This window comes from Nylanderia fulva, unplaced genomic scaffold, assembly GCF_048542155.1.
Source record: "Nylanderia fulva isolate GAGA-0341 unplaced genomic scaffold, ASM4854215v1 Scaffold17, whole genome shotgun sequence".
Lineage (NCBI taxonomy): Eukaryota > Metazoa > Arthropoda > Insecta > Hymenoptera > Formicidae > Nylanderia > Nylanderia fulva.
Window position 1 is genome coordinate 250,220 of NW_028189945.1, and position 26,190 is coordinate 276,409.

At 38.8% G+C, this 26,190-nt stretch overlaps 2 protein-coding genes across 5 annotated transcripts in view; both read left to right on the forward strand.

Moving 5' to 3' along the window:
* The window catches only part of tyn (trynity), a 202,517-nt gene that overhangs the window by 162,707 nt on the left and 13,620 nt on the right, over nucleotides 1–26,190 (forward strand). The window lies entirely within an intron of this gene.
* On the forward strand, nucleotides 6,807–9,324 carry LOC146723746 (uncharacterized). The gene is made up of 2 exons (XM_085481260.1): nucleotides 6,807–8,088; nucleotides 8,192–9,324. The coding sequence occupies exons 1-2, from the start codon at nucleotides 7,017–7,019 to the stop codon at nucleotides 8,683–8,685; spliced, it is 1,566 nt and encodes a 521-aa protein (XP_085337386.1). The 5' UTR covers nucleotides 6,807–7,016; the 3' UTR covers nucleotides 8,686–9,324.

Below are 26,190 nucleotides of genomic sequence, written 5' to 3' on the forward strand. Positions count from 1 at the left end.
TTCCATGCATCGCGACGCAACGTAACGCAACGCATCGCATCGCATCGCGCGCGAATACGCATCTACGTATCTCGTTGAATTAAGTCGGAACGTAATGATTTCGTTTTATCTCGCGGGCATTCCTCCACTGATGCGCTTTTGCGCTTAAGCGCTAATTGCTTTCGTACGTTTAAAAATAACGCACCGCTGCTCCGCTGTTCGTACCCGCGTGCGTTTAATGTCGGTGCTTAAACGTCGGAAAACGGAAGTAGTGTGTTCTACGAGAGCGTCGGCTAATATTGGTTTTTTGCTTCGAGTCACCGTCTTTAAAACTTTTCCAACCATTGGATGCTAATTATTATCTATTTAATTTATCTATTTAGTTTTAGATATTTTTCGATCGGTTATTTGCTCATTTATATACCGAATTGAGAGTTTCTCGAGTTTGAACATTTTTTTTTTTTTTATAACAAAAATCTTGTTTTATTACTATACGGTATATCGACTTTGTTGTCTTTCCTATTCCATTATCGAATGAATTATTTGAGTATCTTTAAACTCCTTCGTGTCCATTGTCCATATCTCCGGTGTGTTACGGTGCTTCATCGTCGGTCTGCGAAACATTCGTCTCGTACATACGAATATATATGCACACAGATACACATGCACAACTAGAGATGCATATGGCGTACCGCATACAACCGGTGGAAACGTCATTTGGCCGAAGGATCTAATCGCAGCTTCACTTTGTAGCGGATAATAAACCGTGCTAGTGGGTCATCAATATCGAAGCCCTAGCTCGCTCGGAGCTATTAGGCGGACACGTAATAATCAGTGTGTTGGGCCCCGTACGCGGGATCGGGTCGTGCAATCTTGGAAACCGGCAACGTGCCCGGCTACACGGCGCGATCGAAGCGTGCGCTTTGCAAATTGATCGATTAACGGTACGAGAGGAACGAGACGCGGCGTGAAAGGGGGTCATCGACGTCGCTGGAGATATATGATCGAGAGAAAGAGAGACGTGCAACACGACGCGCGAGATCGTGCGACAGGAATAGGGCTTTTATGTTTTCTTTCCTCCTAAATAGGTCGTTCGGGTTGAGCGATTTTCGAGGCTATCGGAATCACGAATCACGCTTTGAATGAAATCGATTAGTCGACGTTGTTCGGGGAAATAAGACGCGGTCCGGGAATGTTATTAACCCTTCTGTCAGTGAACCGGAGCGAATAAAGGTATTAGGAAAAAACATCTAAAATATATTTGGAATGAATATTCCAAGGAGAAAAAATATGTATTAACAGAAGAGTTAAATATCGATCCGCGCAACTGTGGGAATAAATTATAAGCGCAAACTTGTGTTCGGTCGCGAATTCTCATATATCTGATACGTAATCGATTCCAGCTACTGTGGACATTTGCGAATCGCGTTGCATAAGGTAAATTACAGGTCGGCGCATGAGAGATAGGGGTAACTGGAAAAGTGGAATGACCCGCTTGCCGGTCGGTGATATTACACACGCGGGAATCGGCGCATTATTTATTTATTACACGCCTTTGACCTGGTTATATGGACGACAATCTCTCTCTTTGAAGAGAGTACCGTGTTTCTCCGACCGAACGACCGTATTCGTCCCGACACATTCACCCGCTTGTGCTTAGCGGTCCTCGTCGACCGCAGAATCTTTTCTTTTTTTTTTTTCCATCTCGAATCGTTTGCACGACGGAACTAGTCGCGTCCTGTCGGAGGAATTTCACCGCGTCTTATTGATATCTCCAAGCGTCTCCGCCATTTCTCTCCCCGGACGAGGATGACGAATGCGGAAGAGACGGAGAAAGGGCAGCTGGCTTGTGAATAAATTATGGTCGAGTTGGTCGGTGACAATGACAGTTCGCGGACATTCGCCGGCGAACGTTGCACGATCTCGGATCGACCACAAATATCGAGGTCCAGGTATGTCCTGGCATCCCGCCGGTATTCGGGCAACTTTGCGGAAGCGTTTTTGCTTCAACCGAAAGAGGTTTCGCAAGTGGAGCAAGCGACGCTCGCTTATTTTGCATACGTATCGTGCAAAATGCAGATGAGACCAGCGATATTCGCGTGTATTTATGTTGGCAAACTCGCTAACGTTTCGTATAATAGCGTATAAATGTGATATAATTAGGTTTGAGATTCTGGGGGAATCATAAAATATTTCGGATACTTGACGTTACATAAAAATTCACGCGGAAGTTGGCGCGTATAGAGGTGACGTTTAATAAATCCCTCGTCAAACATGTATACATTCCCGTCGTACGTCTATCATTTCACCGGAATAGTGACTCATCGTCGTTTCATTTTGTAACTCCGAGCTCGGCGAGCAGCTTAATTTAAAACATCGATTCGCGTCAGGCATCTGCGACTATGAGACGAGTACTTTGTGCGATCCTCGTCGATGACAGCGACGTGATTCGCGATTTTAATCGATATCCGCGTACGATTGATATTTCAGATACTACAAGAGGAGGAAGGATCTTACATTGCGAAATTCGAATTTAAGACAAACTCGGGATTTTAGTTTACATATTTCATATTTTATCTCTCGCTTCGATCGGCATCGGGCAGCTTTATCGGATACTAATAGGAGGGAAGATCTTAGATTGTTGAATTCGAAATTCGACTTTAAGACAAACTTGGGGATTTTAATTTGCATATTTCACTTTACCTCTCGCTTCTCAATCGGCATCGGGCAGCTGTAAGTGTCGATGTCATGCGCGAGATAACACGTTGCATCGGCTGTGGTTGGCCGAAGAAATATCGTTTTCCTGGTATTTGTGGCGCGGCCAACGGTATCCGCCGACGTCTCTACGAGAAAAGAAAGAGAGAATGTTCGAATCGAAGTTAAAGGCGGGTTCGGTTTGCACCTTCTATCTCGCAACCGAGCAAGCAACCAGTTATATACGCGCGTATCGGCCGTTGAATCCAGACAAATTCGCGCGATTCGGCATACATAATGAAACACTACGGCACGGAAGAGCGATACCGAGGCAACGTAAGCGTGAACGAAACGCGTCACGTGCGTGCATATCTTAGAGTTTATTGCTCGTGAAACGGTCACTATATTTTAACGAATGCAACTACCATGTGGTAGATAAATGCCAAAATTGACACAGATCTCGAACGTGGAAACCGCATTTTCTCATCACCTTTATATCTCGGTAAATCAAATCTCAATTTATTTAATAGAAGCTTATTTGGCTATTCTACATTTTTTTTTAAATAATTTTTGTCATATTTCTGTATAGGTTTTAATATACGCAGAGAGGATTTTCTCTTAGAATTTATCTTAAAAATCATCGTGGGAAAATTTTGATTTAAAAAAATATTAATATCTACCACAATAAGATATAAAATATGTTCGATAAAAAGTAAAATTTACTGTGTATGTACATATTAATATGTTTTCAGGATAAATTCTAAGAGAAAATTTTCTTTGTGTATAGATATATAAATTTTAAGGATATATCAATTTCTGTAATTAAAATAAGCTTAAAAGATTATTATAAAATCATGATAGAGAAAGCTAATTCTAGTAAATATGTATAAATTTTTCTTTCACACTTCCAGTTGAAGTTTAAAAATGATACGTCGATCTTGATATTTTTCCTCAAACATACATACATACATACATACATACGTTGAATTTACATTTTAATTTTTATTTCAACTTGATTGAAGAGAGGCTCTTCTTTTTTTTCGTGCTTTTATGGTCGAGTTAACCCGTTAACCTAATTAACAAGCGCATACATCATACATCTCGAGTTATGCACGGTCTCCTATAATGGAAATTCAGTTACGTGACCCTGCCATGCCTCCATTATTCCAACGAATGATGCTTTATACTGTATTTCCCCGTGTGTGATGAGGATCTCGCGGCGCACGAGCCATATTCAGATCGTCAGGCACCCTGAACTAATACATGTAACCGATGCGTAGAAAATAGACAAAGGAACGAGAATAAACGACGAAAGCGATGGAAAGCAAACAGCGGCACACGACAGCGGCTCTCTCTCTCCCTCGTTTCGCTTTGGCGAGTGCATAAGGAGATGATATCTGTTAGATCCCCGGGAGTTTGTGGTCCGGACAACGGTAACCGCGCTCTTCTTCGATTCTCCTGGCCAGGCCGGCGTGTTCCGAAGAGAGAGAGACCGTTACACTCCTCTCCAGTCAGTCATCGCCGTTGGAGGTCCACCGTGTATCTCCCGATCCCAATGCCGCGCTTTACTTTAACCAAGCGAACGGCAAATCGTAAAAGCGCGCTACTCGTCCCATTGTTGCTCCCTGAGTTCGGATCTCCCTCAGTTCCCTTTGTCGGAAATGTTGCTGTCGGATTAACAACAGGACAGAACGTCGAGTAATATACGGAATGTACTCGTGTAACGAACATCGCGATTAACGGGATGTCGCGTCTTTAACGAGCCCGTCTAATGTCTCGAACAGGTTTCGCGGCCTCCGATTGAGGGAGACCCCCACGTGTCTCAATCGCGATAACCGTTTGCTCCTAATCCCTTATCTGCTCTTAATGCGTATGATGGTTGGGAATTAAAATCGTCGGGTTATAATATCGCGGATTCTCTCTTTCTTATTGTAAGAAAACCGTTATAGTCTATTTTGCAATCTCTTTCTCCGTCGCGAATTAGTGTAATTCCGTATTCGCTCAAGTGCTCGTTATTTATTAAACCGACAGCTGACGAATGACGAGAGAGAGACCGACAGACAATCCAGGTTGCTGAATAATATTCCCCAAACGATCGCAGTACTTTCAATCGAATCGCTCGATGAAGAAAAAAAAACACATTCCCCAGAATCGGGGCGCAAAAAGCATTTTCGCGAAGTAATTCAGTCGAATTGGCTCGTTTTTTTTTTTCCGGTTATTTTACGGTCGCGGGAAGAAAGGTTGCTGCCTGAATATCAGGATTTTGCCCCACGGCTTAAAAGCTGTCCGCTTCAATACACTCCAATTAGCAGCATCATCGATACGATTGCGGCGCCCATTTTAGAACCACCTCGTCAAAGAGGCAGAAATCGCTAGTCACGATTTTAATGGTAATGTCCGCGAGTCTCGTTATTCCTGTACAATCACCGCATGAGGGCTTCTAGGAGAGTCCGTACGCGAGCATTCTCTCGATATCATCGACTTATTGTCAGAGGTCAACTTAACGAGATCGCAGAGTGACGTCGAAATCCGCGACGAATGAGAACCCTCGCAATCCGAAGCGTTTATCTCACGTATCGGGACGAGAATGGGTTTCCACGATCCCGATATATCGGTACAAGGATTTGATTCGCCTTTAAATCGAATATTGATTACGGTTAATAGCGATCAACGCGCATCATCGCGCGATAATGAGCGTGAGAATGGCGTTGGATGTTGGATCCTTACCGCTTCCTGGATCCGCCGTGAATCGTCGAACATGTTTGGCGGTGATGTTTGCGATTATCTTTTAAAAGATACGTTTAGTAGCCACGGCTTCCTGCTCGCATGCTGCGATTCCACCACCGAGTTGCCTTCGGGTACGACCTTGTTTCTCGTGTTCAGGAAAATCGTTTCACAACTTGCATTTTAGACTTCTCGCTGAAACGGAACTCTTGACAAAAAAATGTCGATTAAATAAAAAATTACCGTTCGATTTGAAATTAATAAAAAAATTTAGACATGTATATTTTATATTTACATAATTTTTTATCATTGTTAAATATTATAGCACCACTTTAATTGCAATTTCGTCTTACAATTTTACATAATTATATACGTCTGCTGTTTATCTCTTCCTGTTGATTATTTTATATAGTCATCGTAATATTAATAAACCGTTCTTTGTGATAATTCTAACGCGAAATTTGGATCGATTAATCATCCTTAATCGATGCGCCTAGTTATTATCACAAAGAAAAAAAAACGACATAGGACTCTGCTTATATCGTCGTTCATAGCTAGGTCAGAGCTATTTACATAATGCACGGATGGCATCATTAAGCGATTAATTTAAATCGTGGGTAACTGACAAGGGACATGTCACAACTGTCCGGAACCGATTTGATTCTCCTTGAAATATGTTGTTAAATACACAAATCTAAAAGACACGTATTTTTTTATACGTGCGCAATTTGAGTTTTAAGGGGTGAAACACCCCTTTAAAGAATAACGGTATTTTTCTTTAGGATCAAATATCTGCTAAACTATAAGAGATATAAAGAAAAAACGTACAACAAATTTTAATGGCTTGAAGAGTACTTTAAAGTTATATGAACAAAAATTTTTTTTTTTTTTTTTTTTTTTAAAAAACCCTCACCACCTAATTTTTTTTTTCAAAATTAAAAATTTTGTTTTACCTAATTTAAAGCTTATTTTTTTCCAAATTCAACCATGTGTAATAAAGTTATGTTACGAAATATCATTTTCGAAAATTAATTATAAACGCTCCCGTATATACGCTCATCCGTGCTATGTGCGTAAGTAATTACCGTCGAACAATAAAATATATAAAAAATGTTTTTGTATAATTCTTATTTATGTTTTCTATGTATTTATAACTGCGTATTGTGTATATTTAGATTTAAAAAAAAATTTTTAAATATAATTAATAAGAATTTTTTAAATATACCCCCTGCTTTCTTATTATTTCTTTAATATTTAATTTCTTCTATAAAAATTAAAAACAATTATATTTTATAATAAAATTATTTTTTAATTGAATCTTGCGAATACCAATGTCGCAATATTTGGCATAAACAAATTTTATATCTTACGTTAAATGAATCATAAGATAAGATTATGTGTACGTGTTCCAGATAAGTTATAATTTTTACAATAAAATCTTTAATACGTTAAAATAAATAATAAAATAAGATTATGTGATGACGTATTTCTGATAAGTTAATATAAATTGTTCATGTAGCAGCATAATTCTCACAGTCGGTGTAGTCTTTTCGTTGTAATAATATCTGTGTAAACTGTTCTTTTATTGCAATAGAAAGCAAAATATAACATCTTTGAATATGATTATCAATCCGCTTAACGTTGTTAGACTTTTATTGGTGTCAATAAATTCAATATATTTAACAGAAACGCCAGTAACTGAAGCAGAAGTGGAATTAAAGGAAAACATTAAAAAAATATTACTGGATAGCGTTTTTCATTATAATGGGGTGGAAGTAACGGAAGAAATATATCTCGATTATGAAGAACCTTATAAATTACATAGTTTTGAAATAATTGAAGATGACGAAGAAGCATGGCATGAAGATAGTTTAAATTCTCATCCTCATTGTTCAAATGATGATACAAATTTTGATAGTTCTTATAAAAGACGAGCTGTTGAGTATTGGCGATTTCGGGACACTGATGAAAACAGTAATGACAGAAAAAGGAATCGTCCTCTAAGAGTAGTACAAAATAAATTTAGAAGAGTTTCATCTGAACGTCAGTTAAGGCGATGGGAAGAACAAATACAATCAGGTGGAAGTCGTACAGAAAAATTATCTTACATCTCCAAATTTACACATGATAAATTTACTGCAGCTGTCGAATCAGGATTCATGGTTCATGATATTGATTTAAAAAGATGGGCTTTACAAGCTCAAGAAGAAATAGGAAATTTAAATCCTATATTTAAAGCATCTCACAGTTGGATAGCAAGATTTAAGAAGTCTCACCGAATTGTTTCAAGAAAAGTTACGAAGTTTGTCACTAGAAGAACATTAGAAGATTCTGCTGATTTGCAAAAATCAGCTGATGATTTTCTGGAAACAGTAAAACCTCTTATTGAACAGTTTGGATCTGAAAATATTTACAATTCAGATCAAAGTGGTTTCCAATTGGAACTTCACTCTGGAAGATCATTGTCTAACCAGGGAGAAAAGAAAGTAGAACGTGTCGTGCAATCCATATCATCAACAACCCATTCATATACGATACAACCAATAATATCCTGTAATGGCAATTTGTTGTCCCCTTTATTTATTGTATTAAAAGAAGCTAATGGTAAATTTGGACCAAGAGTACAAGAAAATTTATTTAAAGCAGAAAATGTTATTGTAAAAGCATCGAAATCTGGTAAAATGACATCAGGTATTTTCCTTTTATAATTACTTTTTTTAACAACCTTATTTTATTTAACAATTTAATAAGAGTCATAAAAAAACTATTAAATTAACATTTATATTTTGTACAGATCATTTTAAAATGTGGTTAGAAGAAGCTTATTTCGCAAACATTGGTCCTAATAGCGTTCTTCTTATCGATTCATGGACTGGACATTGCCCCAATATGATTTCGGATTTAACACCTCCTGGAACACATATTACTACTATGATAATACCGAAAGGAACTACAGGGAAAATACAACCATTAGATGTTTATGGATTCAGAATTTGGAAAAATTTTGCTAAAAGATTTTCAGATGCGGTTTTACTGTTGGAAAGTAATATAAACTTACATGAACAAAATAATATAATAAAATTGCAATCTTTGATACATAATCAATTGTCATCCCCACGATATCAAAACTTATTTAAATATTCGTGGTTTAAAAGTGGTTATACGAATGAAAGACCAGACGAATTCGAAAATCCAGTACACTTTAGTTTAGACGAAACTTTAACAAAATGTGATATCGAAGGTTGCAATAATATAGCTGTAGTAAGATGTTCTTGGTGCAAGAAGTAATTATGTTTGAAACATTTTTTTGTCGAATATCATTATTGTAATGTGTATAATGAGTGAATAATATAAAATGCAAATACATTTTTAAAAAAATCTAAATATACACAATACACAGTTATAAATACATAGAAAACATAAATAAGAATTATACAAAAACATTTTTTATATATTTTATTGTTCGACGGTAATTACTTACGCACATAGCACGGATGAGCGTATATACGGGAGCGTTTATAATTAATTTTCGAAAATGATATTTCGTAACATAACTTTATTACACATGGTTGAATTTGGAAAAAAATAAGCTTTAAATTAGGTAAAACAAAATTTTTAATTTTGAAAAAAAAAATTAGGTGGTGAGGGTTTTTTAAAAAAAAAAAAAAAAAAAAAAATTTTTGTTCATATAACTTTAAAGTACTCTTCAAGCCATTAAAATTTGTTGTACGTTTTTTCTTTATATCTCTTATAGTTTAGCAGATATTTGATCCTAAAGAAAAATACCGTTATTCTTTAAAGGGGTGTTTCACCCCTTAAAACTCAAATTGCGCACGTATAAAAAAATACGTGTCTTTTAGATTTGTGTATTTAACAACATATTTCAAGGAGAATCAAATCGGTTCCGGACAGTTGTGACATGTCCCTTGTGAGTGATTGGCGAGATTAAAGGATATTTGTGCGATCGAAACGACGATCGAAATTATATCGATACGACCGGTTCTGATGACGTCCAATGACGCCGGGGAAACATTCTGTCATTTTGCAGCATCGACTTGCCCGCCCAGAGTTTATGTCTGCTTTTAACGGCGATTCTCTCGAGGCGCTGCCGGCTTCCTAGACGTTTCGCGAAAACTTCCTGGTCTGGATTCCAGCGCGATGGAACGTGGAAATATAAATAAAATGGGCGCGGTATCTCGCAAGCTTTTCCTCTTGATACGTGATAATTCGACGTGAAATTACCAGCGAGCGGGCAGATTAGCACGAAGCTAAACGTGTTCTTGGGTTACGCGTGAGCGAGCACGTTGGTTTCCATAGACGACCAAGCTCTTATTAAATTAATTAACCGGCACTAATTCCGCGCGATTCTCATTACATCCCTTATTTATGGTCGAATACGTGCATATAATTCGGTTCTACTCGACAAATGCTTCGATTAGTTACATGTTATTTCTAGAAAAGATCTAGGAAAATATGGAAAATTCTTTTGTTACAATTAACACGCTTGTTTCTAGCTTTTATTCAATTAATTAACTCGACAAATGCTTCGACTAGTTACATGTTCATATCGTAAAAAATTTTAGTAAAATAAAATTTTGTTGTTAAAATTAACATACTATGCTTTCTACAATAACTTATTATAATAATTTGACAAGTACATTCTCAGTTTGTTTTTTTTTAAGTTTAATTATAATCATGGGTATTTAATTTATTTCGAGATATTTAAAACACCGAATAATAAATAGATCTGAATTTTTTTCTTAGTATTCTATTCAGAATATTAAATGTAACATAAGATAAAATTAATATTTTTACGTAATCATTTCATCTAGAATTATTGTAAATTCACAGTTGTTAGGTCATCATAAATAGATATTCGATCATGTACGTATGTTGTATGTATCCAATAAATTCCCGCTATACTACACAGTTGCCAGATAATGGTGAGAAGCAAATACAAAGTGCATTGCCGAGATGCAGAAACGTTTCAGGAATCAATATCACTCAATTTGAGGTCAATGCCAGAAGCATTTCGTAATTCACGTTTGTGCGAGACCGTTATCGTCATTTCCGCGATGAGTTTTACACCCGAGATCGGCGATCAGCAGGCGGGCCAGGTGAGAATCAAGGATCTGGATTCCGCGCAACGTATTTGTAGGTAACTGTAAGTCGTAACTGTGGAAAGCGAACAATCGGTGCTAACTTTAACGCGACTTTAACGACGACGCCCCGTTAATAAACAGCGGTTGAGGTTTCCTGGGCGAGAATCGCGCTCGAGGATTCATTGTTCTCCGGCAACTCTCCGTATCGGATGATGACGCATTTAATGAGAGAGGTGATAAAAGAGGGGGATATTGTCTAATTATTCGTTCATAATTCTCAAAAATTATAACTGTACTCGAACGTATATTACCGCGAATTCATCATCTTTAAGACCTCGCGCACAAGTTTCTTCTCTGTAATTTATCTTATTATTATTGGCCGACATATATTGAGAGGCCTCCTTACGAGGCCTCACCGAGGGCTCGTCTCACGAAGGTTTAGATTTTTTTTTTTTTTCGTCTGTATGCTTGTACAGTCCGGTTTTCTGCTTTATTTTCTACCTCATTACTTATAATTCTTATTTTCATTAAGCTACGAAGAACAACGGACCCCCGACATCGAAGGGTATAATTTAAGGACGATTGAATTTGTAGAACATAGACCGTTGCGTGTTTTACAAAGCTTCTCGTGCGTTCATCGTTAAATTATTCTTAACTGTTGTTCATAGAACAAGAGAGAGAGAGAGAGAGAGAAGAGGGAGAGATGTGTGTTTTTAGCAACATCATTTTTTAAAATTAAATTTTACTTAGAAATATCAATAAATATGGAGTATAATTAACGCGCGAGAATTACATCTTAATTACGTATAATTATTATTGTTAAGTATTAAATAAGCTGCAAGCATTTTCATATTTTGCTTAAATATTCATCTACTTGAATACTTTATTTACAGTTAATCTCTTTTACTTAATAATAATTCAATTCAATTCAATATTTAAAGATGTAACTATTAATTAAGGAATAAGAAAATGTGTGTCCTACGAATAAACAGTTTTCGAAATAAATCGAATATGTAACAAGATACATTATTTTTCTTACAACTGTGAATCAAATATGAAATATATGTATATCACCGGTGAACTTCGTCTTTAGTATAGAGTTTCTAAGTGTTTCTCGGAAAGAATGAGTTGATTCAATCAACTGTTACATTCAACTCTTCAATTGCACCCGAGGTAATGATAATTTCAATCCAACAGAGACTTCCTCGATGGTTTCATTCGTTATATTCCACCATTGCATGTTATCGAGTTCACGCATGAATTCCATAACAAGCGTTGACCATAAAAGCGTCGATAGCGCGATGCACGAAACGATCGTAAACACTAAAGGTGAACTGTATATGTATATGCGGTAGCCTACAAAAATCATATAATCCCGTTAAATCTAAACAGAAAGCACGTGCCCTCGTTTCTCGCGTTCTCTTTCTTTTCCTTCAATTATACAGAGGATAAAAGAAATTTTTGCGTGAAAACAAAAATTTATTTTTACGTTCTAAATCTCATATCGCAACAAATAGAAAATATTTAATTTATTTCTGAATAATTTTTTTGTATCTTAAAATTCGAGATGGGGTAAAAAATTTAATTTCGTGTACACGAAACACGCGAGTTTCTTTGAAAAGGATTGATTTAACCGTAGAATTCTACAGAGGATAAAAAAAATTTTTACGTGAAAACTAAAATTTATTTTTACGTTCTAAATCTCATATCGCAACAAATATAAAATATTTAACTTGTCATCCCTTAATACGACATTTTTGAATAATTTTTTTTTTTAATTCGAGAATTCTACAGAGGATAAAAGAAATTTTTACGTGAAAACTAAAATTTATTTTTACGTTCTAAATCTCATATCGCAACAAATATAAAATATTTAACTTGTCATCCCTTAATACGACATTTTTGAATAATTTTTTTTGTAAATTCGAGATGAGGTTAAATTAAATTTAGCGCATACAAAACACGCGAGTTTCTTTGAAAAGAATTGATTGAGGACACGAAAGATCGGACCCCGATTCTATTCGTCTACTCTCGTACCACCAAGCACGTCCGCGATTAAATAAGCATAGCGACGTAATAGCTACCTTCACGAGTCACGATATATACTCGCTCGTGACGGCGCGTCAGCCACATCGGAATTCTCGTCGCCGAACGATTCATTAACTGCGCGGATTATTTCCCATTCAGGCGAAATCGAGAGAGAGAGAAGCGCCGACGATCGTTTCTCGCAGATGTTCTCGGCACCTTTGACGGATTCCACAGAATATTGATTATAAGGTCGGCATTCGGGCTTTTACTGCGGAGAATTTTTAATGCCGACTCGTTAACCGACTATTTATGCACAACAGGTATTTTACGGTTAGAGGCCGATTATTTCGGAAAATTATTTACATTACCGGCATTAATGAGGAAAATATTAGTTATTAATGCATGTACTTAAGAATAAACCAAGCGCAATTTGGATATTTTAATCTCCCGCAAATATATGAATAATTCAGAATGTACAATCTGTTATTTTCTGACTTAAGAGCTGCACGTTTTATGTAATAGAAACACTCCAGCATCACACATTATTGTTGCGATATTTAATTTTAATAAATTTCAATAATTATTTAACTCATTCTTATATACGAAAACAAACATCGCGGCGATTTATTTATAGCAATGGCACCTATAAAATCTGACGATTCGCGCCGCGAGTAGAAAAAAGATGTATCCGGATGACGATTGCGGGATCGGGACTTTTTCTCTCCACGTGAAAAGCCGCAGAATGTCGCGATTGCGAGGAGTCCCATCGCGATGAAACCGTTTTCCGTAACCGCCAAGTGGGTAGATAAGGCGTAGGAGGAGAAGGAGAGAGCTAAATAGAGATTAAAGAAATCGAGAGACCAGAGAAGAGATAGAGACGCGAAGGTCTACCGTTTTTCCTTCTCCTTTTCGTCTCTTTTGTGTAACGGTACCTTGATCCGAAGAGCTGCGGCGAGCTCGAAATCTAACGTTCAAAAACTCACGGTTGCGGAACCGTACTTTGGAAATCGGTGATTAATTGCTCGTTAATTGCTCGAACACCCAATCGTGCCTCGTTGCTTTACAAGAGAGCTAATAGACTCGCCGAATCGTGTGTATGTATATACGATGAACACCGTTATGATCTCGCGCTGGGACGCCTCGATCTTCTTGTTGTTTCAAGGCTCACGAATATAAGAGACGTGGTTGATATCTCGCGCATGATCTTCATTCAACCTCTGTGAGAAAGAGGCGGCAGTTCATAATGTTCATATATACGAATCATTCGTATTACGAACGGCCGTGCACAATCGGCCATTATTCGTAGGTGATTATTTGCCGAGGAACGTAAGTGGCGTTAAATCAATTAGCGAGCGTCATAATGCGGCAGAAAAATAGGTGCATCGCTCTCGATGAAATGCATTATGATGAACCCGCTAACTAGGAAAGCGTTATAGGCGTGTCATTACTAGTACTTGAGGCTTCAGAAGCCCGCCGACATCTCGCAAATTGATTGCACGCTGTTGCGAGTGTATATCTGTCTTGGGAAATTTATAGCTCCTTCCTTAAAGGGTTTCTTTTATTATAATCCGCGGATTTTTTCTCTCTTCCTCGGTCTACGTGCGCTGCCTCTTGTGATGTTGATGTTTATATACACTGTGTGCGAGATGCATGTACGTACCGTAAGAGCATCCGGCTCATATAGAGCTGCCATGGATAGAAGGTAGTATGTAGCAGGCGCCGTTCTCACGCGAGTGTACAAGAATCTTCTTTCTCTCTCTCTCGCCTACTTTAATCCATCGTAGGTAGTTATTAGCTCCGACAAGGCGGTCGCCCATTAAAATAATTAGAATAGCCTCATAATATAATTGCATAATTGCATAATTGAAGTGATATAGTAATGATAATTTGAAATCGAGAAACTACGACACGTAAGAGAATTGATGGAGCGAGAGAAGAATTTTGTTAAAATAATTATTACACACGAGGAAGAGAGAGAGAGAAAGAGAGCTTGTTGTCGCCCGAGGATGTGACAGATGCCGGATGTGTGCATTACCTTTTTTTTTCCTGTCTACTTTACAACCTTGTAAATTCTTAGCCCGAAACACGGACAATGAAATAATTACAGTTGTACCTGCCGCTGGTCGCTCTTACAAGAAGTCCATCCTTTTCCTCATCACGTCTTCCCGTCGTTAAATACCGCTCGTATCCAGGAAATCATGTCCCCGCGAGGAAAAGGAAGGGATCTTAGATAGCTTGGAATTTCATTTTAAAATTGTTCATGGTTAATTTAATTTTATTTCCTATAATTTTTATCGATGTTTTGACAAGTTGCGTCAAAATTGCTTCCAGCGAGCGCCTATGGATTGATTACACGACGTACAGCTCTGCAACTGCTACAAGGCAAATCGTGCGAAGGAAATCGAATTATTTATTTGAAATCGGAAACTTCTCCAATACTGCTTTCCGTGGATCGTCTGTAATTTTTTTTTTTTTTACCGCTGATAAGATAATACGAATGCTTAGGCGAGGTGTTAAAGCGTCGGCCGTAAAAATCAAGGGTTAAAATAACTGAAAAAAATCAACGCGCCACTATCCACGTCAGATTGATTCGAAGTTACGCAATGTATCTCCTGCATTATTGATGAATGCGATACTACAGCTGATTCGCCGACGAAAGGTTTCCTCGATGTGTGTTGATCGACCGTGTAATCTCCCTAACTCCCCCGGATTCATTTTGTATCATTATCTTATCGCTACATAGCCATGAAAGACGCCCGCTCTATGCTTTTTATCGTAAATTGAATTGCATTGATTGCACTTGATTGTATATCACGATTATTTCGATATATCAATACTGAGAGGAAGATGCGAAACAAAACGCATCTGTCCGTAATTACGATAATTTAATAACATTAGAAAACACAGCTACGTATCACTAGGAAGTTGAAGAAAAACAATATATACATATATATATATATACATATATACATATATTTAAAAAATATGTAAATATATGTATCGTACTTTAATTTACATCCTAATCTTTTACTTATATCTTAATTTAGCAAAGAAGAGAGAGAGAGAGTGAATTACTCGGAAGAGGCATTCCGTAGGTTTATTGCATCTACTCGAGAACGAAACGAACATAAACACGTTCCGCGACGGTGCCTTCATTCACACAACAACTTCTCGCGAGAAAGAATTATTAATAAGACAAGGTATAGAAAAGATCGCACATCCAATTATCCCAGGATAGGACTCCCTGGAGATTTCACGGAAGGTCGCGCCAAAATAAAAACGCAGCTGTCACGCCGGTAGCGATAGCGAATCAGCCGAAACCTCTTCAGCAACTCCCGTGTGCAATCGACTCCTCGAGAGTTCAAGGTCGGGTGTCCCTGCGTTTCACTCTAGTGTTTGTGCTCTTCTCCCTCATCCCATGATACCTGGCACGCAGGTGTTCACTCCCACTCCCTGGAATGACAAAGTCAGTCGTCGGCATCTGTGCATTCGCACCTCAGTGATTACGGGTGCGTGCTTTTGTTGTGTTGCGTTTGTTAACCTAACCAGGGGCCTCTCGTCAACCGAGGAGCTCATTAACTCGAGATCGTTTCTCGTTAGCGAACAGTTCGTGTAATCGACTTTCCGATTACACCCGCGGCTTTTCTTCATTTTCTTTTCCTAGAGTAACCGCACTTTGTGAGATCGTGGTCCTCGTCAACTCGTTTGACTCGTCTTCCCAGATAACACCGTGTCTAAAAGTGGCGCATAAGACATCTTGAAGTAGTCTTTAAGACGTCTTATGATATTATATCCAAAAGACGTCTTAAAGACATAGACATGGTGTTGTCTCAGTTGAACTCTTATGCGTGTAATTTCGTGACGAGATTCGCGCACTGAATATATATATATATATATATATATATATATATATATATACAAACGTCATTGTTCTCGTGATTGTCGCGGAGTTGTGTAAGCGGGATAATCAAGATTACCTCGAACTCGAGGAGCTTAGTGAAAGTTTCCTTCCATCCCTCGCGACACTGACCCCAATTTCAGACGACCGTGGGACGCTTTATCACGCGACCTGTCGCAATTAGATATATGATTTTTTCTTCCTCGTTGCTTCTTCGGATCTTAATTGCGAGCTACATATATATTATATAAAGAGAGAGAGAGAGAGAGCCTCGAATAGGAAGGCACTAGTATCAGTGCACTCGCTTGGAGCACACACGTGATTATTATTCGTTCCATTAACATGCAAATTACGTGTACGCGAGTCGAGTCGTGGTCTGCAGTCGTCCAGCGTAAATCGCAGTCGCAATTGCACTTCTCATAATTAGATTCATCGCATAATCCTCGGATAATATATTACTTAGCGCACTTGGGCCGCCGGCGGGCCATGATAGAAAAATGCCTTAACCAGACGATCGTGCGTGCACCGTTGGATCCCGGTGATTTTGCCCCCTCGCCAGGCACGAGTCTATTAACTTTGCGGAGCCTGTTAGCGATAGAGCTTTTGCCGCGATGCAAATCTGCGCGATCTGCTGCGCTAGCTACGAAAAGTGTGTATGTATATACGCCGCGCCGCGGGTAGGGCAAGACGTTAAATCACGCCTGGTCCGTTCTAAATAGCCATTAGCCGGCGAATCCGTAATTACCAGGTATGAAAGACTCTCGCGGGGAGAAATCGTAGACGCGCAATTTATCGACCGGTTCAGTGAACCCCGAGTTATAATGAAAGCGGTGCATCTACAAGGAGCAGAGCTCATCCCTCGCACCACGAGCTGTTGAAGGATACTGTTGTGTAAGAAAGAAAAATTCGGTTGCGAGTAATAATCAGGGTGTCTACTTTCCCTGGAAAAATCTGAGATTTTTTTTTTACCTAATGTGTTTGTTTTTAATAATTTTACTTTTTTATTGTAAGCATATATATTATGCTATTTATTATTTTCTTGAATTTTTTAATACTTAAATTAACACTTTTTAAAACGTTTAATTATTTTTTATTTTATATTTTTGTATATACGATATCCTTTAGCGCGTTTGGATATATTGCACTTTGTTTGTCCAAATTAATTTTCCGATTAATAAATCAGCATAAAAGAAAAACATTCTGTATGCTTGATAACTTTTTTTATAATCATATGAATAAAAAATATTAGGAAGAGCGCATTACAATAAATAAACTTACTTTAGAGTTGCATCTAAAAATTTATCTGGAATTTTAAATAAAAATACTTTATTTACAAGATTTGAGTAGACACTGAACAATGTCGAGACAGAAAATCCTTGGAAAAGTCTCTTGAACGGATGGAAGCGCGGATTAATAACTGAGCGATGCTACGGAGCAGATGTTCCTTCCGAGGCGATTAACGCGAATTAAGCGAAATCGCCGATTCTCGGATACGATTGCGTAGACATTCATTATGCTTCCGTAAGCTAGCGTTTCAAAATCGCAAACATATCACGGCGAGTGTACTCGAGCTGACTGGAAGGACACGGGATGGAAATTATCTTAAGTGCTCCCGTCGGCGAAGCCGCCCTCGAGAGAGAGATAGAGAGAGAGAGAGAGAGAGCATTAATTTATAACGTCCAAGCCGCGATCCCAGAGGACGATAGAGAAGAGATGAATCCTTTCTCCTCACTTCTCGGAGCCGTTCGCGGCTTCGGTCGGTCGGGTCGTGTCGTCCTGTCTTAGGTATAGGATCCGATAGACCTCCGGAGTTTCTCCGGTGGCTGCGACTAATCGAGAAAAATTCTACCAACAAGGCAGTATCTTGTAACCATGGACGCACATCCGTGAATATTCCCTTCCTCGGCCCCCCTAGTCGCAGACTTCTTCTTCTTCTTCTTCTTCGTCCTTCTTTTCTACCTTCGCTTCTTCTCCACCTCATGTCACGGAGCCTGCTTTCGAGTTGCATCGTGTCCTTGAACGGTACAGCGGGTTCCTCCTGGAAATCGTTTTGTCTCGCCGTCCTGCCTCGCTGATCTCGCTCCGAGCTTCTATTCCATTTGCATCGGAGCCGGCCAGAGGAGCCGGATGAGCGTGAACGAGAGAGAAGAGAAGAAAGGTACAGGACGAGGTAGGATCCGGCTTAGAGTCTTGGTTGGAAAAATCGCGGAACACGCCGGCTGGAACGATCGGGAGACAAAGTGTCCTCGTAGAGCTACGACTCTGCATGATCACGACCGCGTTGCTGATGTCCTCGGCCATGTCACGTGACGTCTCGGTAGCCCGTGTCGTTCGTCGTGTTTCCAAACCGGTTGGTGTTCAGTTTAATTAAAATTCTGTTTATTTATTTTCAATTGATACCCCGAGGTATCAGGCCTGCGCTAAAGTGGGTTAGAAGTTTATTGAATTTTTTCAATTACGCGAACGCTAATTTTTCTCATCTCATCGATATTAATCAAGAGATCCTTTAGAAGAGAAAAAAATTAATAATTTAAATTAAGTTGTTTAAATACGTATCCCGAGTTAAATATATGCATTTGAATTCTAAAGTGGGTTAGAAGTTCATTGAAATTTTTTTATTGCGCGAACGCCGATCTTCCTCATCTCATCGACATTAATAAATTCTTTGAAAGGGGAAAAAAATTGAATAATTTAAATAAAGTTGTTTAAACACATGTCCCGAGCTAGATATATGCATTGAAATTCTTCGAGTCGCTTTTCTCGAGAATGTCTTTTTTTTTTTCTCTCATGCGCGTGATGCTGCACCCACTCTCGCTCATCAGCGAATGATCTCAAGACAGTCTCGAGATGCGACTCACGTTCGCAAGTTACGTTACATCGCTGGCGTACATCGTTGATGTAACGGATCGGCGCCTTCTGCTCGTATCCTGGATTGTTTCCCTTTCTCTCTCCGCGGGATAAATTTCTTGCGATTCCTTGAAATGAACACATTACACGAAAGCAGTAGGATAAACGATCTGTAGCGACTTAACTGTAAACACGGGGACGTAGCGTTTCTAGCATTCTTCAGTTCTGTCCTCAAGTTTACACCTCGTCTTATTATAATACGGAGTAACGGCACAGAGAGATAATTAATTAGACATCTTGTGTGTGTTTCTGAAAAAAAATTTTTTTAATCATTAAACACAATTTGTTAACTTTTATTGCTACCTCTCAGATTTGACTAAATTGGTTTCTTTCATATGAAAATAATGTAAAATAAAAATGAGGATATAGATAGTTAAACGCTAGGACGGATTTTATCGAGAAAATTACTCTCTCTTAAAATATATAAAATCCTGTATTATTAGTTGCTCGAAAAAAAAATGTATCTATAAAACATGCTTAAATAATATGTCGATCTATTCTCATCCGCCGTTAAGTTTATAATCTCTAAACTTATATTTAATACTGATCGATGTAACCGGTTCGTGTCTTCATGAATATTAGCGGGCTCGTTAACTCGGGTGTCAACGTTAAGATTGTCGATTTCTGCACCCGGAAGCGGTAGTCGCCTCAAGGTCGTTTTTCTCGAAACCGTCATAAAGCAGCTTATTACGCGATTTTTTTTTGTCGACTTTAGAACCGAGATGGAAATAACGGTGGCGCTCGGCCAATGAGCGTCTAATTATCATCAGTCCAGTCTCCAGATGTGAGAATTTCCTCATCGGGGGCTTCTGCTTTCTATACACATTTAGATATTATCCAAGGTCGCTTCCGCGCAACTTGCAAGACAAGTTCTCCCGAAGAACATATTCTCTTCCCTCGTAACATGAAAAACGACGTAACGGAAGATGCAACTATAGTTAATTAACCGAATGCTTAATTATCCTTGCGGCTCGACGCCGATTGCGAGTTTCTCTATTAACCAGAGATCATTCTTCCTCACTTTTCTTCCGACGAAAGGAGAGGAAATGAGGAAAGTCCAACCGGAGCCTGGAAGCTTGCATTTTTTCTTCCCAGACAAAATCTGGTTTTCAATGTCTTCGAGTTACGTTATATCGTTCCATCATCGCGGTGTAGCTGCTTCCTTTTCTCTGCAGATATTAAGATTATCTCGTGCAAATGGAGCGAGGAGTAGCCGCGGGTCATTTTATACTACTGTTTTATGCGAAGAAGATAAGTGCGGCTTCGCTGCGGATGGATTCCTCGTTTTTTTTTATCCTTCCCTGTCAGTTTTTTTTTTCATATAATTCTCTTTTCTGCTTTATTTTTCTTTTCTCGCAAACTTAAATACAGTTATCGACAATATGATAACTCGTACATATCCGATATCGAGCTGACATTAACTGAAATTGATACATAGATGTTTCTTAAATTATTCACTTTGATTTTATTTCCATTATATCAGAGATCTCGTCATAGATTTAATATTCTATGCCTTGTCGACAAGATATTTAATAAGCTCTTATCGATTCTTCGCTCAAGATATTTTCAATCTTACTATAAATACGATCATGAAAGAAAGATAACTTTATTACGAATTTCCAGTTATCGTATTACAATCTTGTATTGCACATCTTATTTTAATATCCTTTAATTTTGTTGACGTCAAGCCGCTTATTCTTTATTTCGATTTATATTTTTGCAATATTTCCACATTTATTTACCATTGGTTTATTTAACATATAAATATCTCCTTTTTCATCTCAGCTTCTTGTATTCCCTTGATTACTCGATTATTTACAGCAGACAGTCGTTCACTCTCGAAGTGGATTTACGCGTAATCCAATTCGTGAGTGCGGAAAAGATAATTTCTCTCGTGTCTCTCCAATTAAATTGCGCCGCGAATGTTATCCCGTATCGCTATCTCGACGTTTATTTATTCCATTTTACCTATCTACGAGCTGCCACGTATCGGAACGCGGCATATACATACACTTCCGTGTTTCATCTCTCTTTGTCCGAGCCATCTGTAATTCATCGCGAGGATAATTTCCGTTCGACGATGAAGAAATCTGGGGGCCGCGCCTGGCACGAGATGATGAAGTCGTCCGCTCTCTTCGGCTTCTTCGGAGCCGCGCGAAATCCTCGAGATCGGAGATAAACCGTAGATATCCTTTCCGTAACACTTTCCTCCTGCCGCGTGTATTCTTCGGTAATTAATCCGAGCTTAAAACGTAGTAACGAGCGGCATTAATCGATTTGAACGCCGGAGAGAGCGAGCAGCAACCTCCTCGTTCGTGTAATATGCGAGATCGTCAATCATCTGGTCTCCGTAATATGTACATGAAATGTCGGTGGAGAAGCAAGAAGCGTCAATTGGAGAGCTACAGGTGGCTCATGACTTCAGGGTCATCGTATCTCGCTTCTCCATTTCTTATTCGCTCTATAAAGAACTCTGAAGCAAAGTTAACGACTGCATTCTGAGCTCTCGAGTCTGAAAGATGTTGAAGTTTTATTTTTATTTTTAATTTTTATTATTTTTTTTTTTATTCTAATAAACTCCGCGCGGGATTGCTTCTTGATGATACGCGTGTCGCGATATTAGCCGAGATGAAGAGAAACTGTTATTAAGACAGACCGCTTATTAATGCGCAAGAATACGTGAGAGAGGAGCGAGAATTTACCAGTGTCTTTCAGAGATAAAATTTCGCCGATCGCTCGCTTTAAAACTGAAATAATCCACGATGAAGAATGAGAAGACGAAGATGAAGATGCGAGTTGAAAGATCGTTTATATGAGCCTCGTGTGATTACCGCTTGCCTGATACGAAACCATAAAGTTGCGAGGGAGCCCCGTAGATTTCTGTACGCGTCTATCTTCGGTCTTCAACTTCGCTCGAACGTTTCAGCCTTCCCATCATCGAGCGTCGAAAGTTTTCTAACGCGATAACTGTACGTTTCTCTATACGGGAATATTCCTGCTGTAAAAAAAAAAAAAAACAGTCCCTCTATCTTTCCCTCCCAAGAAGTATCAGCCCGGGATGATCTCTTCTCACACAATTTCAAGAATCGAAGAGGCGTAATACTTCACCGTTCGTGGCACGATCATGCGAATACGCGTTTAAGTAAGAAGCGATTTTTTTTGCAAAGTATTTTCTAAGCTAAGTGTGTAGAGAACCGAGAAAAACGACTTCGGCAAGAGGCCATTCCGGGCCACTGATTTATAGAACTCGTTACAACGACGATACATCATTTTAATATTCGCCGTTGTGGGACAAGTCTCTCTCGCGTCGCTGGAATAGTACGTTTACGGCATCTACCTGGATAATATCCTGGATGGATGGAGATGAGAGCCGAAAGGTCGTCCTTCCCTCTCGCTTGCCTGATTATTATTCCCGCGCTGTGATAGCGCGAAGAAGGGAAGGGCTCCTACGCCAGGTCGTTGCACCAGGACGAAGTCTTCCGCCAGAGAGGAGAACGTACGAGCGCGATTGTATTTTTTTTTCTTTTTTTCTACTTGGCTCGTTCTCTCTGTTCTCGGCTCTGTTTGACCGCCCCTTCGCGTTTTCTGTATAATACACCGATCTAGCTGTTAATTATTCGAGAGATTTATCGAGATCACCCGATGCGCGCGTCCTGATGCACGTTCCGCCAGATCGATCGATCGATCGATCGATAGATCTTTCGATCGATCCTAAGTAGTTATCACTCGTCTTCATCGCTGAGAGGCAACGAACCCAAGATTTTTCTCATCTCGATTCTCACAGGATATCATAGCGAGGCTAGACTCTTCTCCTTTATTTTAAAATAAATACATGGAAAGATATTAATTAATTATTTAATTACAATAGAGCTAAATTTTTAGGTATCCGTATATTACACCTGAAATTTATTTACCAATCCTACGTTTAATTTTAACTGGCTATAGTTTAATAGAAAATTTTTCGTTAAATTATAGCTAAAAATATTTGTTACCAAAGCGCTTTTTCAGATGTAATATATAGAGACGTTTAAAATTTACCTGTAATAGTAATAATTTTTTTTTCCGTGTACGTAATCTTTTAATAATATTATAATAAAATACTTGTTTTAGGAAATTTTAACGCTATAATGTTTGAAACGTGAATTTCATCTTTTTTTTTTTTTTTTTTTTAAATGAAAGAACCGAGCAAATTCCGCGGTCAATTTCACAAATTACTTTTTTACGTACTTTGGTACGCGAATGAAATATCTATCGAGAAAGAAATGAATGCCTCAATGGCCGTGAAAATGTTCTTCAAGACTTCTGTAGTGAGCAGCTTTAATACGATTTACGTATCTTGATTATTTATAAATTCGTTGCTGTACGCTTTCGTCTCGCTTCGTTCTTTTTCCTTATCCTCGCGTTCCTGCAACTCATTGTTTATGAATCAACGCTGACGCTACTGGTCTGAGGTCGTGAGGATAGTCATCGTAGTTTATCGAGTTCACATCGTAATAATCCGGTATTGCGCAAAAATATTCAACATGAAAATTCCAAAGATTCATTCCCAGAAAATTACGAGCTTTCAAGAGTCGTCGATTCATCAATCCTCTTCTATTTTGAAAGAAAAAATGTAATATTAATTTTAAATATTAAATCAACATTTAAACCATCTCTGCTATATAATAATAATAAATAATTAGTAAAAAAAGAAACGAATAAAAATGATATTTGATTAATGCCGTGGAGACTTAATATTCCCTCAAGAAGTTTTTTCTTCGATTTTTATCATCTCGGTGAAGTCAAATGGTTAATATTTTATGCGGACGGGTTATTTATTTAATTATAGGCGCCGTGTATCGCAATCCCTTCTTACTTCATCACTATTCACCAGAGATGAGCATCAACATTTCTCATGTATTAGACACGCACACGAAGGTCTGCTTTTCGCTTTCATGTAAATTCCAACCGCGAGCAGAGTCGGATTCATCACGAAAAGCGGATGTAGTATCGTGACGGGAAGCGCTTCGCTTCTCTCTTCCTCGATGAGAGGGTGTGAAGCGACCCTAGACGAAGGAATGATGATTCCTCTCCTCGCGAAACGCCACGTCGGGCTCTTCCTATCGCAGCATCATTCTTTCGGAGAGAACGAAAGAGAGAGAGAGAAGGAGGAAGGAATAGAGAACGAAATCGCGCGCGATAGCGTGCGCTTAGCAGAAATAACAATCTCCCTCGTCTTTCCTTTAAACTTTTCTCCTTTCCCTTTCGCTGACGCCGGGGATGCAACAGCGAGGAACAATTTTCTCTTCACCGTCTAATCAGTTCCACCTAGGTAACTATGGACTCCGAACGTTGCAAAATCGATGCAACCCCGGGTTGATATGTTCATCGAGATAATTGTGCTCGGTTCGAGCAATGTTTACCGGAGCAATTATCATCGTACTTTGATTCGTGAACAAAGTCTGGGAAATTATACGTGCATATATAAACTGGACGTTTACCATCCAGCGAATGCTCATCTCTATACACGGAGAGAATTTTCTCTTAGAATTTACCCTGAAAATTTATCATGAGAATAAAAAATTTTAGTATGTACATAGAAGAATTAATCGAACATATTTTATATCTTATTGTGGTAGTTGTTAATAGGTATTTTTTATTTTGGTAAATATTAATTAGTAGAGAAACTTATAAATTTTTTTAAATACTATATTGTCCTACGGTTACATGATTTTCAAGGTAAATGTTAAGAGAAAACTCTCTCTGTGTATATCCTTTACGAAAATATAGGAAACAAGTTTGTAGCATTAAATTCTCTCTGCAGAGGCCATTAATTCGAATGGCATCGACTCGCGAGGAGAATAAATGTACATGTCTTCGCTAGCCGAGCTCGACAACCTTCCCCTTGATGCATACGCAACAATACTGTACGATTACGATCGCGAACGTACTTCCAAGCAGTTGATCTCGCGTTATCAATCGGTTACTAGACGGTTTTGTAGGCGTAGAGTCGTTGGTGAGAATACGGAGAATATCTATGTTGGGGGGAACTCTCGAGTTATTCGAGAAGGATAATAAAATAACATAGGTGCATTTCCACGTGTGCAGTTCGTCATGGTAATATATTTCTCTGCAACAGATGATGCACATGGAACGGATCTGCGAGAACCGTAAACGACCCCATAAACGCCCGATTCGTTCTCGAAAGGATCGCTTAACTCGTGACGCCGTAATTGAATCTTCATGGGCTCTCGAGAGCCTACCATAATTACGTAGCTGTGGGCCGTCATGAGACTTCCATGACGCTGCATTATCCGAAGATGACGATCATGAGTCGGTTAATTAACCGTTCACGAGAATTTGCCGGATTCTTAGCAAACGTGCGTTTAATTGTAATAATCATCGGCATATAAATTTACTCAATTGTCATTATACGTACAAATGTCTGGATAATTTTTTCAGCAACGTCTTCTCCCTCTTTTTATTCTTCCATTGAAATGTCTAAAACACGCCATCCTGCGACACGAAGAGTGCGAAATGAAAAGTGCCACGCGACCGTATAGGATACACGATCCAACCCATAAAAGAAAAAAAGGAGCATTTCCTTTCTTCGCTAGATTATCTTAACAATCTTCTGTAATTCGCATAATTGCAGCCCGTATCATATATAACGACTTCCATCGACGATGTGGCGGGAAGTGTAATCAGGGCCTTCGCCTCGCGAGGAACACATTTCTGGCAAAAAGGCGACTGAAATCCGGTAGAGACGCGGTTCGCACAGGCTCGTAGAGGATTACCGGAAGTGTCGATTCTCGCGTGGCGAACGCGCCTTGGGGCGCCCGCGAAACATCGCCTGCGAACCCGTCCGCCAGGTTTTCT